The sequence below is a fragment of the Falco naumanni genome, chromosome 3 (assembly GCF_017639655.2).
Source record: "Falco naumanni isolate bFalNau1 chromosome 3, bFalNau1.pat, whole genome shotgun sequence".
NCBI classification, from domain to species: Eukaryota; Metazoa; Chordata; class Aves; order Falconiformes; family Falconidae; genus Falco; species Falco naumanni.
Genome location: NC_054056.1, coordinates 29,328,402 through 29,347,970, shown reverse-complemented (window position 1 = coordinate 29,347,970; position 19,569 = coordinate 29,328,402). Strand labels below are relative to the sequence as shown.

The 19,569-nt window shown below is 44.4% G+C and overlaps 1 protein-coding gene across 4 annotated transcripts in view; it reads right to left on the bottom strand.

Annotated features, from left to right (window-relative positions):
• The window catches only part of SLC22A23 (solute carrier family 22 member 23), a 113,672-nt gene that overhangs the window by 24,739 nt on the left and 69,364 nt on the right, over positions 1-19,569 (bottom strand). For all 4 annotated transcript variants that reach the window (XR_005827197.1, XM_040588810.1, XM_040588808.1 and 1 more), the window contains exons 4-5: positions 10,465-10,633; positions 5,231-5,358 (exon numbers count right to left, since the gene is read on the bottom strand). Coding sequence is in view for 3 of the 4 variants with exons in the window: in XM_040588810.1 (XP_040444744.1) it covers positions 5,231-5,358; positions 10,465-10,633 (297 nt within the window). In the remaining variant the exon portion in view is untranslated. The remainder of the gene's footprint in view (positions 1-5,230; positions 5,359-10,464; positions 10,634-19,569) is intronic.

Below are 19,569 nucleotides of genomic sequence, written 5' to 3'. Positions count from 1 at the left end.
ACCACCAGGACCACCACCCCTCTGGAAAGCTGATTCAACATACAAGGGGGAAACAGAAACCACTGGCTGGTTTTGTTTGAGACAGAAATCTCTGTGGCTGACACAGAGTCCTTTGTTAAGACCTAAAGGCTTTTGTTAAGACCAAGTAGCACCTCGAACTGTTTTGACTAAATTTCCCACATTTACCTGACTACCCCCTGGGACTTGCATGGGATATTTAAGTTTGGCACCATTAAACAACCAAGAAACTGGATCTGGTAAAAGAATGCATCTGACAGGTTTGTACATAGCATCACATGGAGTTATCTGTATTAGGGGCCAGGGAACTTGCTTTCCTTCTCTAGCAAATACACCTGGCTCTTCATCTATCACAAGCTTTAAAACAGTAGCGTAATTCTAGGTGTGATGGTCTAAGGATATGAGTAAAGCTTTGTGGGGAGAGTTAATATCTTCTATTAGGGAAAGATACTTTCACATATGAGGTTTTTTTCACCCTTCCCTCTGCTATTGACCCAATGAAAAAAAAAGCATGTAAGTACATAGATACAAGCCCCATGCTTAGGAAAAAAATAATATATAGCAAAACAAAACAGAAAACTAAATAAAAAAAAAAAAAAAAGAAGTCATGGCAGTGTGTTGCTCAGCAGCAAGAAAGGTGAATGTAATTTTTTTTTTTGATTAAAAGGAAAGCCCCTGAAAACCACAGCTTTCCTAACTGCAATCCACACACATATGCACACATAGTACTTGCCAGCCCTGTACCCCTTCTTCCTCTCCATATTGCGTCCTGCACGCTGAAGTATTGGCATCTATTTGGATGCTTGATTTTTGCTGGCCACTTTTGTAATTACAGTAATATTATTCCTTTAAGCTTAGAAAGGAACTGTGGAAAGGAACAGCTCCAACCTGTCTGTCCACAAAGGAACTCTGGTTTGTGTTTTCATCTGGAGATGAGCAAAAAGGGGTTTTTGTTATTCAGCCTGGTCAGGTAGTTATTTTTCTCTTAAGCAACATGTGAAATGTCTCCCACCACAGGAAAAGATAATGAGAACCAAGAAAGGGTGGGTTTCCATGAAAGTATCAAGTCTGACACTCAGGTAGCTGCTGATACAGCTTCTCAAGCGGTTCATTTCCCAGCACACCCAAACATGCCAGCAGCGCTGGGTGCTGCTGGCGCAGGAGATCAGCTTGCAGCAGTCAGTCAGCTCCAGCCAGCAAACAGACCCTTTGTCCCACACAAAGACAAGACATGCATCCCACCAAAATAAGGAAAGCTGTCTAATATACAACACACCTTTAACAGGTGTAAGGACTGTTGGTGCTTTGGGGATTTCCAATTCCCCTAAACACTCTTTTCTCCTGTTCTTTAAACAGATGTCCATAATTCCTCGGTATTTATTTCACTCGGGTCAAAATTATTGTCCTGCAGCTGCACTGAAATGTATGTTTCTTTCTTGTTCCACAAAGGAATGGGGAAGACATGGGAAAGTTTTTATAGAGAAATCAGCAGTGAAAAACCTGTACTGAATTAATTTTATCAATATATTTCATTTGCTCATGATTGAAGCTGACAGTTTTGGATAATGTTTTGAAATATTTGTCAACAAAATTCACCAAGCCTGTTTTACAAATGACATTTCAATATGCAGTTGGATAAAAATCATTCCCTTGATGCAAAAATGAACTTAAACTTTTATTTCTAAAAGAGGGCAGAGTGTTGAGCCAACTGGTGAAATTTTGAGACTCAGAACATTAGGGATGATTTAACCAGGTCTAATTAGCACACCTAGATTTCTTCAGCATTAAAGAAGAAAATACGACCACATAAAACCAGAAATCTTTTTATGAAGGCAAATTATTCCTGCCAAAAATCACAAGGTATACGAATCACTCAAAAATAAAGCCACTTAAAGGTGCTGAGGAAGCTGCTTTCTGTGTGTTTTGTAACCAACATCATCACCACTACGTTACACCCCTGGGACAGACTACCGAAGATAAGGGCAATGTTAATTTACAACACTCTAGACTCCTGTCAACATCCCTTGTCTCACTTTGTTTACCGTACAAGCGCACTCCTGTACTATCTGGCTGGCTGAGCACTGTCCCTGCTGATGGTTTTCCCCAGGCAGAGGTTACCACAGCTGCTGGACCTTTCAGCTGCAGCTGGACCCCTGGCCAGACATCAGTTGTTCTCTTTAGAGACACCTCCTAGGGCAGCACCGGCAAACCACTCCTACCCTACGGATTGATTCAGGAACAGGAGATAAATTTTGCTTTTTTTCCACCCAATGCGTGGGCCACCTCCCTGTGGAGAAAACAAACCTTGCAGAAGGTTAGTGGCGCTTTCCACTATGGGTGGCATAGCCAAATGGACCAGTAAAAGCTTTCAGCAGGCAATGGGAACAGTGTGATTCTTCAGAGAGGAAAATAGGCCCCTTCACTGCTTGGACAGCAATTCAAAATTGCATTTTCTTCCATCCCAGAAATACTTCATCCACTTGAACGCTATTTCTTTCTATTACGGAACTCATATCAGCTGCCAAAATGGGTACATATGAAACTACTGTAACTCTTGTAATGATCTGTTATATAGGATACACTAATTTGACTGGTACATACGAGTTAAATTACAGTGGGGTTTCCAGCTGGAAGGGACTGCAAGTGAGCAGTTCATAATTTAAATGTATCGGGAGTAATTCAATCACAGGAGGCTGTTACAACAATGCAGCGAGGAATAATAAACAGCAGTACAATGGCCCCTAACTGGAGCACAACAGTTTTTAGCCCTTTCAGAGGGAAAACAAAGAATAAAACAAATCACAAACAAACCCCCCTCTACACAGATAGGAAAGCTCAACAATGGAGTCAAGGGGAAACAGGGATATCTGCATCAGGCTCAATGGCATCCTTTCTCCCAGACAAGTACCAGCTTTTTACCCATTCCCTGCTACAGCAACTACGGGTATGCGATTATAACACACAAAAGCAGAGAAATGTTTTCTTTGGCTTACTGACCCACTGGGGGGACAGGTGGGCTGCAGTTTGATCACATTCTTCATTTGGAATTTCTACTTTTCCCCTGCCCTCACTCACAGTCAACACTCGCATGCACCCAGAATGAGAGAGAAGCTCCTTCCTTTTAAAATTTTTAGTTAAGCTCATTTCATCCTTTTGATAGTGCTCCTCTCTTGTTCTCCCTACAGAAATGCAGTGTCCCTCCAGGGCTGGGTCAGGAAAGCCTTAATGTGTGGGGCTACAGAAAGATTTTAAAGAGAAAAAGCGAGGGAAGAAGTAACAAAAAACCCCAACAATGTCCCAAACAAATGCAGCATTAACAAGGAGGCAGAAGTGACCATGTTCTGTATCACAAAGTTTGCAAAGGATAATCTACTGACAACTGCTATATCTAAATGTATTTGCAGGCAGAGAATCTATAGCATCAAGATGTGTAATAACGCTGTTTTCCACATGAAAGGGAGTCTCTCCTTAAACAGGGGTGTACCTCTACCATGAAACCGCTGCAAAACGTAATCAGTCATGAATAAGTCATAAAAACATTTTGATACTTAGCATTCCTCTATGGACAATATAATTATACGTGGCTTAAGTAATTCCCTCTAGCACATGCTTGCATCTTTACCATTTTCCTTAAAGGAAACTTCAAGTAATTTATTTTTTCTTTCCCCTAAAATACATTTTATTTCATCTGCAAATTCAAGTAGCTGACTAGCTGAGACAAGCCAAATTCAGAGTTGGCTGGTAAACTCCTAGTCCAATTGTGAGACATTTCATGGCCTCAGAGACAAATTTTCTTCAAGATTCATCATTTTCACTCTGGGGATGATCTGCAAAAGGGAGGTGGGGGTGGAGAGTACCAGGTCAGCTGCTGCTCACATACCCCTATGCTTTTCAGAATGTTACCAGAAAAACAGCATTTACATTGCAAAGCCATGTTGTTTGCAATGCAGATCCAGGAACTGTAACCCCAGACACACAATTACGTGCAAAAAAGCTGATTAACCCGTGTGCCAACTGCACCACCAACCGCAGCAGTGACCTGAATACCACAGACCCAAGTCAGACTTTTTCACCCCTCACTGACGAAGACCGCTTCATTCCTTAGGCACCGGCGTTACTGGTGACATTTTTCTCTTCTGGATCAAGTCTGTTCCAGTACTGACCGGTGCCTTTAGCACTGACTGACTGATGCTACAGTCACCCCAGAGACCTCTGACAGCGAGCATCAGCCAGGCTGATCCCTGTGGGCAGAGCTGTGGGGTGAGGTCTCCCTGCAGCCCCTGGGGTCAGAGCATGTAGGGTTTGAAAAAGTGGGGAAAAAAGAAACTTTTCCACTGTTTTCTAACTAGTGAGTAGTCTGATACAGATTGCAAGTGACAGTGCAGAATGGGTGTTTATCATCACCATCAGGCCTGTGAGAAGGAAGAGGGGAGCCTGAACCAAATCTGACAGGTGCACTGGTGAGAAGATCCAGAAACTCTTCACCTTTGTTAGAGCCACACAGACACACAGTCTCTTCTGCAAAGCACCCTGTGAGACAGGAGCATGGCTATTTCAGTGACAATCCTGGTGACAATGAGAGTCAGCTCTTTTTAAAATCACCACCGAGGAACTGACAATTGAGACTCTCAGCCCAAAACTGTGCCCTACTGCTACCGCTTGTGGGCCTCCTCCCACCCCCAGAGCAGCATCGCTCAGATGGTGCAGCAGAGGAAAGCAAAACGGCTCTGGGAGCAAGGCTTTAAGGAGAAACTGCAATGTGGTTTAGGTCTGCCACAGGGCTGGCACTTTAGAATTGGAGGTTCAAGTGCTGCAACTTCTCCAAACCAACAAAATAAGTGATGCATGATGAGCAGGATCCCAGCGAGCATCTTCCTTAAAACACAGGAAGATGTGCCTTTCCAGAGGCACACAGAGCTAAAGGCGCACTCTGTAGCCATGGTAAAATTCTTCAAGAGATGTCTCTAAAGACATATGGCACTGCAAGATGAGACTATAATTGCTAGGACTGTTCAACAGGCCAAGTAATTTTAAACACAGCGCTGGAGTTCGGAATGGTTTTTCAAGAAAAGCAAAAGGAATGAATGAATGCATGAATGAACAGGATGATTTTACAGGCAGTAAATAGATGATTTAATTCTGGGCAGCAATACCACATGCAGCCTTTGGAGCAGGGCAGAGGGATTTGGGGTTGTCTGTCTATCCTACTCACCGGGCACCACTCCTTTGATATCGCTTTCTGTGTTCATCCTGTTCTTGTGCGTGAACTGAAGGATGAGTTCCTTGGATGCCTCAAACTGTTGTGTAGCCATCAGCCACCGAAGGGACTCTGGGAAAATACTTTAAAGATGGAAAACAGGTTAGGGTTGCTTCCAAGTTTCTGTCAGAGGAAGAACTGATAGCGTTTAGCTGCTCATTTAACTGTTCACAAGCTACATTAATTATTTTCAAAAAGCAGAAGAATCACAAAATAAAGAGGAAAAACAGGTTCAGAATGGGCAAATCAATGACATTTTCTTTTACACCGATTCACAAATGGTACAGGAACTATCCTATCACATAGAAATAGGACATATTAGAATTTTATAATGTATTAGAGGTGCTCTGCCCTTAATACAATCCTCAAAAAACTGGGAGAACGTGGCAGCACTGTCTGAAATAGATATTTGCTGCCAAGGAGGGAATGAATGAGATGTGCAGTTAACATGGTAATTCAGACCAAAGAAGGAAAATAGCTGACAGAAGTGATTTGGATTCTCTTATAAAGACACAGAGAAGAAAGAGAAAAATTACTTTTTAGGATTATAATGGAACAGATTTTTAATTTTTAAACATGTCAAAAAATCTTCTCCCACATATGCAGACTTTAAGTCATTCTTTTAGGCAGGTCAGTATTGTGCATGCTCCAGACAACATCCAGTTGTTTCTCTAAAAGCTTCCCTAGTAATGTCAATATTATGTTAGTTGAGTTACCTTAAAAATATACACATGCACACAAAGGTACAAAATACAAAAGTTTATTTTCCAACTGGTTCTTTCCTTCAAGTGCTGATATTCACCTGATTCATTAGCTTAACTGATCTTTCTTCCTTTTTTTCCCCAGATGAGCTTATTTTAATAGGAAACCAAAAGAAACACGTAGATCTTAAAAACTCCCATACTTCTGTAGATACAAGAACTTTCCTATCAAACTCCATGCATATTTTTCTTTCTTATTTAGGCCCCATTTTCACTAATCTTCCAAAAGCCCTTTCTAAGAACAAATTTAACAACTACTTTTACCTTCAAATATATAATAAACCTGACATTTCCTTCACAAAGCACTGCTCTTTGCTGTGGATGCTGCCTCAGTTCTTACACTTCTAAGCAGCGGACCAGGCAAGGCAATCGCACCATTATGGTACTATCTTTTAAGGCTGATGTAATTTCGAAGACAGCTTAGTGCAACCTCCCATCCTAGATAGAGAAAGTATTATTTTTCTTTTGAAAGAAGAAGAAAGAAGACAGGCAGACTGCAATCTAAATGATATCAGGCAATAAAAAGATGTAACAGCCATGATGGCAGCCATTCAGCTTGACAGCTTATTTACTACCGCTGGTGCTGCATGGGCGCATTGGCATATCCTTCTGCACTGCAAAAGCATTTTTTTGAAAATATTAAGAATTCTTTGAATGCACAGTCTCCCCACGCTTGGCTCCAGAGAAGGGACAGCCTCCGCCACTAACCTAAAAGCTGCACCTTTTGCACAGTCTGCTGACAGGTCCCAAATGACAAGCCCTCCGGTGATAACTGCTCCTAGGGAAAGGAGGAGAGCTGCAGGGATGGGCATTGTGGGGACAAACACCATCTTCACCTTCCAGCTCCTGCAGATTTCTCAAAGGAAAAAAAGTGCTGAAGCCTCACGTCTTTCAGCTGCTCCATTCCTCAGTGCAAGCAGTGGGAGCTTCATTTAAGGATTTTTAAGACTTCTGGGCTGCTTTGAGCCCAGGTTATCAGGCACAGCAAGGGGAAGTGCTGGGTGCTCCATCTCTGTGCGAGCACCCGAGCATGGACCCTGCTGCCAAGGGTCATCTGTACGTACCTACTGTTGCACTTCCCGTTGCCAAACCAAGAACCACCACAAACTCAAAAGCCAAAAAACAACCCCTCATACCTAAAACAAGGAGGCAAACCCCCTGGGCCCTGTGGACTTCTGCACAGAAATTTGGCCACAACCTCGTGCTTCATCACCTGGCATTAAATACAAATGGAATGAAGCCGAGACAGCTTTCTGCTGAGGGTGGGCAGTCACCCAGATCACCGGGCTGAGCTGACTGCAGACATCTGGTTGATAGTCTTCTACCTCCTCCATCCGTGAGGCAAGGACCAGCCTTTTGCAGTCAAAGAAAAGAACGGGAGGTGGGTGGCTAGAGGGAAATGTTCATCTCCTGTTACACAGCTGCTGCTTGGGAGAGGAGAGAGGGAAGAGAGGGAGGGACACTGGGGAAAAAGAACCAAAGGCTGAGAAATCTGAAGGGCAGCGAAGAATCCCGGACAGACAGACAAAGGCCAGGCAGGTACCATGTGCAGCTGGAAGAACCATGACCCTGTCCAGATGCAGAGCAAACCTATGCCCACGGAAAGTGTGTCGTGTGTCAGTTAGGGGTCTGCCCAAGGGCAACAAGCCCAGTTATTACAGCTTCATGTCTTGGTGAGGATAAATCCAACCTAACAGCACCAGAGAAGAACCGGCCACCCTGTCCCCATTCTTCAGTTTTGGTTAGAGTCAATCAGGAGTTTATTTCAGATTACTGATACCTTTGCTGACCTTCACAGCATGGTCTTGTCAGGAGTTTACTTTGTCCAAGGGATGGGAGATAATGCCTCTGTATAACTGGAGCTCCCCTTCCCTCACAACTCTAACACAAACACACACACACTTTGGAAGGAGCCTAACTTCTTACAACCCATTTTTATATGCTTGTCACCAAGCCCTGTGCTCATGTCCAGCTTATGTGGGTGCCTCAGCCCTTCCAGAATGACCTGAGAGCTCAGCAAAGCCATCTGCTCGATTTGCACGTGTCCCAGCCCACTAGCCTATCCCTCCTAGACAAATCTGGTGCTTCTCCCTTTCCTCCCCTCCATGCCCAGCTTCCCGATCCACTCAGCCACCCACCTCCTAGGGATGGTATGACCTGCCATGTGCATGTGGCTGGGAGCAGAGCAAATCTATAGGTGGGAGAGGGCTAAGCCCCAGTCTGGAGGGGCAAACAGCTCTTACTGCAGGAGATGGAAGTAAAGAGAGTAAGGAGGCAGCAGTGCAGGGGCTGTCACAGCGTCTGTTATTGAACTCACTGCTTTGGGTACATGATGGGGAATTAATAAGCAGTGCTGTTTTCCAGTCGTTCCTTTATTACAAATCAGTGAGTTTTCTTCCTTCATCTGTAACATATGCCGAGCATCCACGCTCAGTTCCCCCAACACAATGCTGGGGGCAGAAGGGAGGAAAGGAAAGAGGTAATAAAGCGGTGGCACTTTCCAGAGAACATACAACAGATGGAAGAGAAAAGCCTAAGAGAAAAGTGCATATTGTACTGACAGCATAATTAAACCAGCATCCTAACCACAGTCCATTTCTGCAAATGCAAAACGCCTGGGCACTGCAAATCCTGTTACTTTGGCTATTACCACTATCTATCAAGCTGTCATATCACACATTATGTAAGGGGGATCTATTTGCACGGGCTGCTTGTCCCACCCAGCCAAAAAGCCACAAAGCTCTTGCAGATCAGCAAATAAATATTAGCATTTCCTATCGCTTTCCATGTCACCCATGTCCAACAGGAAATGTATGAGACCTTGATTCAGCCACCTGGAAAACGTGCTACCTCCAGAACACTGCTGAGGGGTTACTGCTGTCCATGTTGTCTACCACATTTATTAGGTGTCTTCGTACTATTGTACCGTCCTTTTGGATACAAACACCTGTAAACATTTTGTTTGATATTGGGTTCTATCCAGTTGTGGATATAAGGCATTTCAGCTGGCAGGCATCCCAATGGGAGGCTGTAGAGTAGACCCACGTGTGTTTGCATGTGTATAACATATGGTGGGTTTGGAAGAACAGTATTGCACATGAACAGGAACACTCTTGGTTATTCATCAAGATTAACACTGACAAGATGTGACTATTTAGATGTTATATATTGGAAAACAGCGGGGGGGGAAAGCTTCACTCTCTTGCAAAGGACTCGTAACTTTCTCCTATGTGCTGTGTTTTGCCCTCAGCCCAAGCTGCAGCATGTCTACCTCAGGGATACGCTAAGAAATCCCCACTGAGGGCTGTTACCGTGAACACAGGAGAACTCTTTAAGGCTTTTATGCATTAATAGAAAAATATTTAACTGGTAAAAATTCTTACACACTGTAACAAGTTTTTACATGTTGCAACCTATCAGGCATTACAACAGCTTGGCCCCCACACAGTTCATAAACAACTTGGTCCTGTACAGCACGGTGGCCTTTTTTTCTCATTTTTCTCAGCATACAATTTAATATTTTAGTCTTGTTAGTGTTATCTTTAAAGTAAATGATCTAGCTTGTTCTTACTCTTATGGTTTTGTACAACACTGCTCTCCTAAGCCTCCATTGTGTTATGCTGCCACTGCGTGTCACTATTAAGACAGAACAACAAAGAAAGGATTTTTGGGAGGTGTATATAGTCCTGGTGGGGATGGACCTGGCACCAACCCTAAGGTGACAGCCACCCTACTTTGCTCAGGACAGCTGTACCAGTGCTGCAATGCTGCCAGTGCAGTGGGCAGAGAGGAACACGAACAGCTAGGAGGGGAGGATTCCTTGTGGGAATGACTCCCAGCTACTGCCCAGTGCAGACTAGTTAGTACTAGTTAGTGTATACTAATTTGGGCAAAATTGAGCAGGCAGTCTAGTTCGGGGTTGGCTACCTCAAGCACACAAGATGTCCAAGTGCGCTTGTTCAAGGGCTGACTTATGTTATTTTTAACCTAGCTTGGCTAACCCAGGCCAGAGAAAGCAGCAGTGACAGCCCAGAACCACAATGCAGGTTTTAAGGGAAAATTTAGCGGTGCAGCCACAACCTGACAACAGCTAGGCTGAGATGTGGCCTCTCAACAATTGTTTTCATCTTTAAAGGAGAAGTGACAGTGATAATAATAGCAAAGTACAACTTGCTGCTCAGTGAAAATGGACTGTCTCCTGAGTTCCCACCACACTGCAGCATCTAACTGATGTGTGGGCTACAGCAAACGATGAAGGTTTTATTTCTTATTTCAAAGTCCAATCTTTGCAAAAGGTGAACAGAAGAACAAAGGGAAAGGCTGATATGTATTGGAAAGCACATACACTTCCCAACAGTGCAGCAACTCCCAAATCTCACATTAGGAGCTCGTGTAGTCTTTGACCCGACAGGAGAAAGAAATACTTACACCCAGTAAAGCAGCATCAGCAGGAAAGGACAGATGATGACGGCCTGGAGGACCTGCCAGTCCCTGCAGAGGGCAGCCAGCCCCGGCATGAGGAACTGCCCCGCCATCTCGATGAAGCTCGCCACCATGGTGATCATGAAGCGGTGCCCAGGAGGACAGAGCTCTATCCCTGAAACACAGAGCACACGCCAACGCATTAGCCCCCATCCAGCAAAGGCACCCACAGAGCATCTCTTTATGAAACTTTCAGGGAGTTGATGTCCTTCAAGACCTTCGACCAAAGTTATGCACAATCACATAAATCTTGTTTCTTCCTGTATTTGGGCTTCAAATACCCTTGCAGAAGCCCGTTAACTGCTGGCTGCGGTGCAAACACTGCAACTTGCACACACCTACTGCATCTCCTGCAGACCTGCTGTATCGCTGTCAGCTCCCTTTCAGTCTCTGCCTAGAGAAGCATTTTACCAAGTTTTAAGTTACTCGTTTTTTAAAGGGAACGTAGGGTAAAACACAATCCAAAGATTTTTGGGTTCAGCCTTTTCACGCTTCTCAGAGATGCTGCATGCCTTTCCAATCCGTTTGCTGGGAGGCAGAAGAGCACAGCTCTCAGCAGGATACAGGCTCCCAGCTCATACGGGAGGCCACCTGCCCACAGTTTAATATGCTGCGACTCAGCCAGTTTCAAACTGGATTTTGCTGAGTGTGTTGTTTCTGGGTTTGCTTTTTGTTTTCACAACAGCTAATCTTGATCAACTTTCAAACGAGCCAGCCTTCCATCTGTCTTATCCTGTCCTCCATACTATCTTTTGCTGTGGGGCAATTTACTGCCATCACTGGCATCACTGGTTGTCTTAGCTGCCTTGTGACTAGTGAGTTCAGCAGATTAAAAGTTTCCTTAAACCTGGAATTCTGGCTACCTTTATTCAGTCCTCAGAAATTAAGATGAATTTATCAGAATGACAGCTTTTTTTTTTTAAAAAAAACCAAACCAAAATAACAAAAAAACCCCACCAAAACCCCCCAGAAAAAAAAAATCACAAGAAATAACAGAAAAATTGGACTGCCTTGTGGAAATATATTCAAACAATTTTGTCACCAGTAAGATTGCAATAGAAGCCCCTATTTCACATTCCCCATTTGCCCATATTCACTTCTACAGATTAATAATTAAGCACAATAAACCTGCCACAAATGTGTAGTACTTATCGGCATGCTGATACAGAAATATAGGCTCATAAACATTCATGATATGTTGCTGTCAGCACTGTTGTATTTCCTTGGGTTGTTTCCTAGGGTTGTCTTAAATTAGAATTTAACGGTTGTTAAAACTGTAATTGAAAAGCTATAAGCTAATAGGGAGAGATGACAACTGCTCCTTCATTCACTCTCTCATCTGCAGCTTGTTCAGCATTTATCACTGTAACACAGATTTAAACTAGTTGACCAGGAACTAGCTTGTGGATCAAAATGCAGGATTAAACACCACCCATTCCCCCCCCCCCCCCTTTTTTTTTCAGCCAATGACAAAAACTATTGATGGATTTTTGCCAATACAGAAGGAAAAAGAATCTGTTGTGAGGCAGCCCAAATTTTCATTAGCTTAACCACAAACACAGCAGCTTTGGAAAAGAAAGGGCAGGGAAAAAAAACCCTCAAAGACTCTCACTTGCTATAAAAGGCTTTTACATTTTAATTAGAAAAACAAGATTAAAACACAGAGCTCCTTATGACATTAATATGGTTTCATTCTTACTAATGAAGTATCCTAAGCCTAGGTGATTTTTTTTGTTCTAAGCAAAGAGGTCACTTCCGTTTCATTGCTCTAATCGTCAAATATAAAGCAGTTCTGTTTGTTTTCTAAACCTTAAAGCCACAGTTACTCACATTCCAATATTCCTTCATTAAGTACAAGGATGAGTTTTGTTGCTATAGAAACGGGAAGTCTGCATTAGATACATAAGGCTTTGGCATTTCAATTGAATTGCTTAGGTTAATATCAGATAAAAAAAATAACCAAGAGAACAACTTTTATATGAAGTCAGAAAGAGGTGTCCAAATAATAAAGTTACATTAAGGCACTGGTGCACAGTACATAACTATATGCAGCAGTTATTTGTTGTATAGAAAGGAAATAACTTCAGAGATTGTTTACCATTTATTTCCTTCTCTGCATTATCCCATGCATACGATCAATTTTGCCCTTTCCTCTAAAAAAGCTGGAGAAAACAAAAAAATAATCTTTCCTATAGCTGGGTGAGCATGGCTTCCGAGTGACCTCAGCAGGCACTCTGCGTACGTGAAATACCACATTTCAGTTGAAATGTTTTTCATATTAGGACAGCCTACTGTCTTTCCGACATCTCTGGTATCAATTTTATACAACAAAAACCTTTGCTGCAGTTTCTAGCAAGCATCTATCAGCCAGCCACCCACCTTCCCCAGCACCAGGGAAGTCACCTCGCGCCCTGCTGGTGCTCACGCCGCTGCCACAACACACCCAGGCACGAGGGCCCCAGTTTGTGTGATAAATGACTAACTCAGACAAAATCACAAGACAGAGATCAGCTTTATCCATCCATGGCAAATTCAGTAAAAAAGCTCCTGCGATCCCCCTCACTGAAAAGGTTTCTACCTCAACTACTTTGTAGAGTGTGGAGCAAACTCTGGTCATACACAAAAATAATGGAAATCACCATCAATACCAACCCCTCCTGGATACATCCGTTTGCTCTAATTGAAAAAAAATTTGTCTGGGCAAGGAAACAGGCATGGAAAGGATTTTGCTTCCTTGCCCAGCATTTCTACTCTGTGCAACACAGTGGGAGCAGCAGATCCGACTCAGATGCCTAATTTCTGTAAGTCCCGGGCAAGTGGTTGTCTGGGCAAGTTGAAACCTGCATGCAAAGCAGTCCTGCAGCACTTGGGCAGTGAAATCAGGCATGCCTGGGACATGTGAAGCAGACTTTCTGACCATCAATAGACACCCAGCAACAGTGGACATCACCAGTGCAGAAGCTGGACCCCGCCAGAACTGCTCCAACACGCTGTAAGTACGACCCAGCCTGACAGCAACTGTCTTACCACACGTGCGATGCAGACCTGGGCCCCACAGGCATCACAAGACACTGAACACACCAGACTCATGGCACAGCATACACCTCTGGCTGGGAAATGCAGAAACAAAGCACAGAATTCCTCCTTTGGGACCCTATCCCGTATGCCCTTCCGCTGCAGAAATGACCAAATCAGCAGCCTCACAGCTTGCAAATTTGGCGCAGGGAGAGCCGGCGTGAACTACGTCCCTTCTTACAAGGGATTCAAAAATTTCTGGTGGCTGTTTGATGCACAGAAAAGTAACCCCACTACTGACATGCAGGATGGGCAGACACATTCTGGCACAGAAGGAACAGTACTGGGGGCAGACACATTACTCTGCAAGTCTGCATGCAGCAATTTGTATTCAAAGTATTCAAAACGGTGATGAAAAAAGGCAGAGTAAAAGTGTGCGTGTGTGTATATGAGCATATGCGTGTGCAAGAGCAAGCAAGCAAACAAGCAGGCACCAGAAGGGTGGGCAGAGTATGGAGTAAGGGAATGGCACATGCCCATTGTGCCAATCGCATCCTACCTACCCGTGATTTCATTCAAATAACAAGAGGAGGAAGAACAACGTGACCTGCAGGCAAGTTGTCACGAAGATGAAGAACAGGATTAGAGTCATAAAATATCAAGACTATGGGGGCAGAGGAAAGAACCAAAATTAATGAAGTTTGCCTGTGAATTACAAGGGATGAGAAAAAAAGAATGAAACAAAAAATTGTAAACATCATCAACGCCTAAATGGTATGAAAAGCAGCTCCAAGCTGGTTCATTTTTGCCTGCCAAGAACAACCTCAGGGATGTGATGAGGACACAGCAGCCACTGACACTTGTCCTCTGTGTCACACGAATGATCCTGGCCAGAACATGCGGACAAACACCTTGGACCTTGAGAGTGCCTGGGTGTGAGAACATGCAGGAATGAAATGCGTTAAGAGGATGAGCATGGTTGTGCAAATCTGCCTACTTAGAGACTGTTTTGGGAAAAAAATTAAAATCACTTTGTCCTTCTATAAGATCTCTTATCTAGTTATTTAGAAATTCCATGAGAAATCTTTTCAAACATTAACCAAGGGAATAAGAACTGTAGCAGCTATATTGGCTGTTGCTAGTGACAAAGGAAAAGCTCAAGGAAGGTACTTTCAAACCAACGGTTTTGGTATACTAAGAGGACACCACAAGACCACAGTGAGTCGGATCGAATAAGATCTCCTGAGCAGGTTTTGGAATACTGAAGTTACTTTTCTTTAAAAGGGATTAATTTTTCCTCCCTTACTCCCCCTACAAACCCCTTGTGGCACAATCCTTTGGGACACTTGTTAGGAAGAAGGGAAAACCTGAACAAGCCTTCACAGGGAAAAGCAGACCCATCCACGGAGCACACGAAGCGCTGGGAGGCCCTTCTGCAAGTGCACCTGCAGTTCTGCCATAAAGGAGCTGCATATAAACATCAGCAAACCAATTCACTACAGCCATATGGCATTTGAACCGGTGCATGCCATTTGTGCCACCTCACCTGGATACAGGTGTGCCTGGAAGAACCCAGGGAGCAGAGCAGAGCAGAAAGGAAGATGTTTCTGGAGTCAGGCTGTAGGGAGATGAGGTACGGCACATCTCAGACCTGCACACATTTTTGGAGTGTCTGCAAAGAGCCATTAGGCCTGAAAGGTTTTGCTTTATTTTTTATAGTCTTTGGAAATGTAGAAATAGCTTGCAGAAGACAACAGTGCTCTAGATTGTGTTCCACAGCAAAATCAATTGTCCCCAACAGCTGAACAAAATGGCTGGTATTTATGGAAAAGGACAGGGCTCCTTCACGTATCTTGGTGTGACTGGTGAAATTTAGGAAGATCCCAACATCATTGATATGTCAGGTGGGATGGTGGGTGGAGTTAGAGCGCCTGCTCCAAGCGAGACCAGGGCACTCTTCCCACCAGCATGCCTCACGAGCTGCATGGGCCACACGGACGAGCCAGGAGGGCTTGTGGCTGGGCCATGCCAGCTGTACAACTGCAAGCACTGGGACTTGCTGGGACATGGGTGAGGAGGGAGCTGATGAAGAGCCTCTGCAATGCCATGGGGGCTCAGCCCCACCACATGCAGAGCTGCTCCCTTGCACAGGAGGTCACTGTCCCTGGGCATCAGCAGGGAAAGGCACAAGAAAACCATGGGTCAGACAACTGGTTAACCACTGCAAATGCAACCGGCACTGGTGACATGGGGCACATGGATTTTAGATTGGAAAGGACAAGTTGCCTTTGCTAACAGCTTCTCCTCTCCCTGGCATTGGGATGGATAAACCCCTGGCATACCCTTGACAACAATTTTTCAGGCAACCTCTTCTGAAAAGAAGATGGGAAATTGAGTTAAAATTATCTAAGCATGCCATGGCCTGAAATCTGCAATGCTGCCTTTTCCCTTTTCCAGCTGGCTCTTCTCTCCCACCCTCTCCACCTGCAGCTGTGGAAAGGAGCAGTCTGCCTAGAGAAGATGGGCATACGGACAGGAGACGGGGGAGGACCACAGTAACACCGGGTTAACATCAGCTCACGTTGCTTAGCCCACCTCCTCCAAACCCCACTGGGCGACCTGTCATCGCCATGAAGGGATTAAGGGCCACATCCCATCCTTTCTCACTTAGTTTTACACTTGCACACCGCTAACAAATAATTGGTTTCAGATTTCAGAAACCCTCTCATCTGTCTTCAAAGACTGACATTTATTCTCACAGGATATTTGCACAAGGATGAACAGCAAATACTTTTATTTAAAGAAAAAGAAAAAAGAAGTTTTAAGTCATTTGCAAATAATATATCAAGAAGAAAAAGAGGTTAAATCACACTGCCTGAACAACTCTCTAGCATCCACTCACCCATCTCCAGTCCCAAAACACAAAGCAATTCTTGCACCACAGCCCAAGCGCTAGCTCCATCAGAAACCACAAGCTAACCGCTTTTTGTGCCTTTGCAGTTTTCTCTCCCTGCCCAGTTTGAGTCTATGAGCCACGAAGACTGTAATTATATAGGAGTATCCCTTGGAGAAAATAGCCAGGACAAAGCACCTGAAGTCTGGGCAACAGCATTCCCACTGAATGAAATCCCCGAGGAGACAATCTAATTCTAGACTCACATTCACAGTTTTACATTACATATATATTTTTTTTAAAAAAAAAATAATCACAAGTTTTGACAGTTTCCCTCATATTACCATATACCCAACACTCTTAATTCCCTCCCTGTAAGGACTCCTCAAGATGTTCCCCTATCCCAAAAGGAAGGAAAACAATCAGACTGAGATGAACAAGGCCCATATTATCAGTTGAGCAGAAGAAAGCTCAGGCAACACAGCTTTTAGGTGTAAAATGCAGGACACCTGAAGTTCCCAGGGGTGTTGGCATCCAAAAACACCAGGGCTGTTTGCCTCTTGGCCCCAGCAGCTGCTGGCTCAGCCAAGAGTAACGTGCAGGCTGTGCCCCTAAGACAGGATTTTGCATTCGGACTCTGCTTTACAACAAAAGAGCACAAAAGGAAAGAAAAAACATCTCGGAGCACTTAGTTTTTCAAGCTGTTCAGCACTTCCAGCATGTCCCACCGCTGCTGTGCTCCCCAAGCTGACCCTTCTGGCATGATGTGCTCTGCCACCTCCATCACAGCGATCCTTAAAGACTGCTGGGAGGTGACCCCGTCCCCACAGCTGCTGTATTTCCTAATTCCCACCAAGCTCTCTCGAACCTCGGGGGCCTCTTCTTCCTTCAGCACTCTCCGTGGAATTTGCCCTCTGCTGTAAACAGATCATCTCACTGGATATTCCTAGAATAACATGGCCCGCGAGCTCACTTGTGGCTAGTCGACAAGATAAAATTGCAGCAAAACCTATTAATAAACTCCCAGACAAGCCTAGCTGGCTGCTAGGGGGAGACGTAAATAAATAAACCCCAGCATATCTGTTTATATACCTAAATTTCCAGGTGATTTGAAAGCCCTACCCACGGGCTATTTACACTCCTCATCCAAATCAGCACACTTCTGATTCAGCGCCGGCTGAAATGGCCCAGGTTAAGCCCGCACTCACTTCTGGCCGAGTTTAGACATGGAGCACATTTTCTTGATCATCTTTGCCATCACCAGAAGTTACGGTGGAAAGCACCATGTGTAAATACAGTTTATTAGAAAACAGCAAATGAGGCAGCGTGTGGAAGGAAAGGGTATCACTGCAGTGCCTGGACAGCCACCAACTGATGTAAGCACAGGACAGAGACAGAGTGGAAAGGAAGGAAAAATCTAATTTCCTCTCTGGAGAAATCCAATCCACTGCAAAGCAAAGCAAGCAGTAATAGACTGAACCTCCATGGGTCGAGTAATAAAAATGGGATTATTTTCCCCAACAGCACAGCAGGACAGAAATTACTCTAAAATACATCTATGAACTGACATAGGTGCTCCTTCAAAGATACTTTTCTACTCATCATAGGTTTGGTGAGGGGTTCTTTGAAACACATGCTAGCCCACCATTTTTATTTAATTAACGCTTTTAATGTACATCAAATCACTCGTCTGTGCACTGACACAACCCGAGGTGACAGAGCTGTCAGGCTGGCTCCAGGGCAGGCAGCCAGCACGACACCACCAGATGTGCGGTGGCACTCTTCATTTCTGACCTGCACAGATAACCCATATCTATCGGATGGAGCTATCAGATAGGCAGATACCTAACCAGAACAGATATCTTTCTTACCAAAACTGGATCAGACATTCATTTGGTATGCAAGTACCAGGGTAGTGCTAAAACTGATGCTAGGCAAAATACCTTTTAAATACACTACTTAGCCTCTACTGCCATGAACACTACAACGTGCATAGAGGGGCGTAGCATGAAAAAAGTAAGCACGGCTATACCTCTCGTCCAAAACCCAAACAAAACACAAGGTACAACCTTCCCTCTCGATACTTTCCGCATGCCTGACTCTCTCCTGTAAGGCACAAATGAGTAATATGCCAGTTTCAGCCCTTGCATTGCTGTCAGGGTGTTTCAGGAGGAACTCTCCCCACAGGCAGAGGGTTTGGACTGCACACATCAAGCCACCCTAGGTTCGATGCAGAACATCCACTCCCCCCCCCACGAATGCAGCTGCAGGAGCTGGGAACCGCCTTGGCACCGTGTACGTTCAGTTGAGCCCCTTCCTGCGGCCAGGCTGCCTCACAGTAGGGAGCTGGACAGGGCAAGGGTGAGCTCGGTTCCTCCAGGCACAGGAGACCCTGAGCAGAGGCTGCACGACCGCTGCGTGGGACGCAGTGATGCCTGCGACTGGGCTCTGGTTCCCAGGGAGCATCAACGGCAGGGAAGGGAGCACGCATCACTCCTCTGTTCATCCCATAGTATCTATATCTGCTGAGCTTTACATTGCACAAGACAATGTCTTACACAACAGCCGACTGCGTAAGAAATCTTTAACATACCGTACTGCCTGCCACTCACAAAGTAACAAAACCAAGGAAATGTTAAATCACATTTGTGGTACTGCAGTTGCCATCTATCCTACTTGCAGAGAAAAGCAGCAGCATCTCCACTGCTGCCATAAGCAGCTCCCAGCCAACACTGATTTTTGATGACAGCTCCTGTATGTGAATAGCAGCATTATGAAACAAAACCGGGAGGATGCCCCTGGAAACCTGAACAGCAGTGACAAAAAGCGTAAAAACCTGCTAGATACAGAACACACCAATTTCAGAATAAAGATGACTTAAATGCAATTAAAAGGTGATTAAAAAGCTTTGCCATGACATATGTCCTCATATACATTCCTCCTCCACCTCCAGTTCTTAACTTCCTACCCCTCATTAAGAGACTCTCCAAACCCATATAAATATTGGTTTATTTTTGCACAAAACTAAGACTGCATAGAAACACATTGGATTCTTCCTTGTTTCAAAAAGGTGGCTTGCTCTAAAGAAAATGCACAGATGATTACAGGAATATTTTGCAAATTGAACACCTCTGCTGTTTACA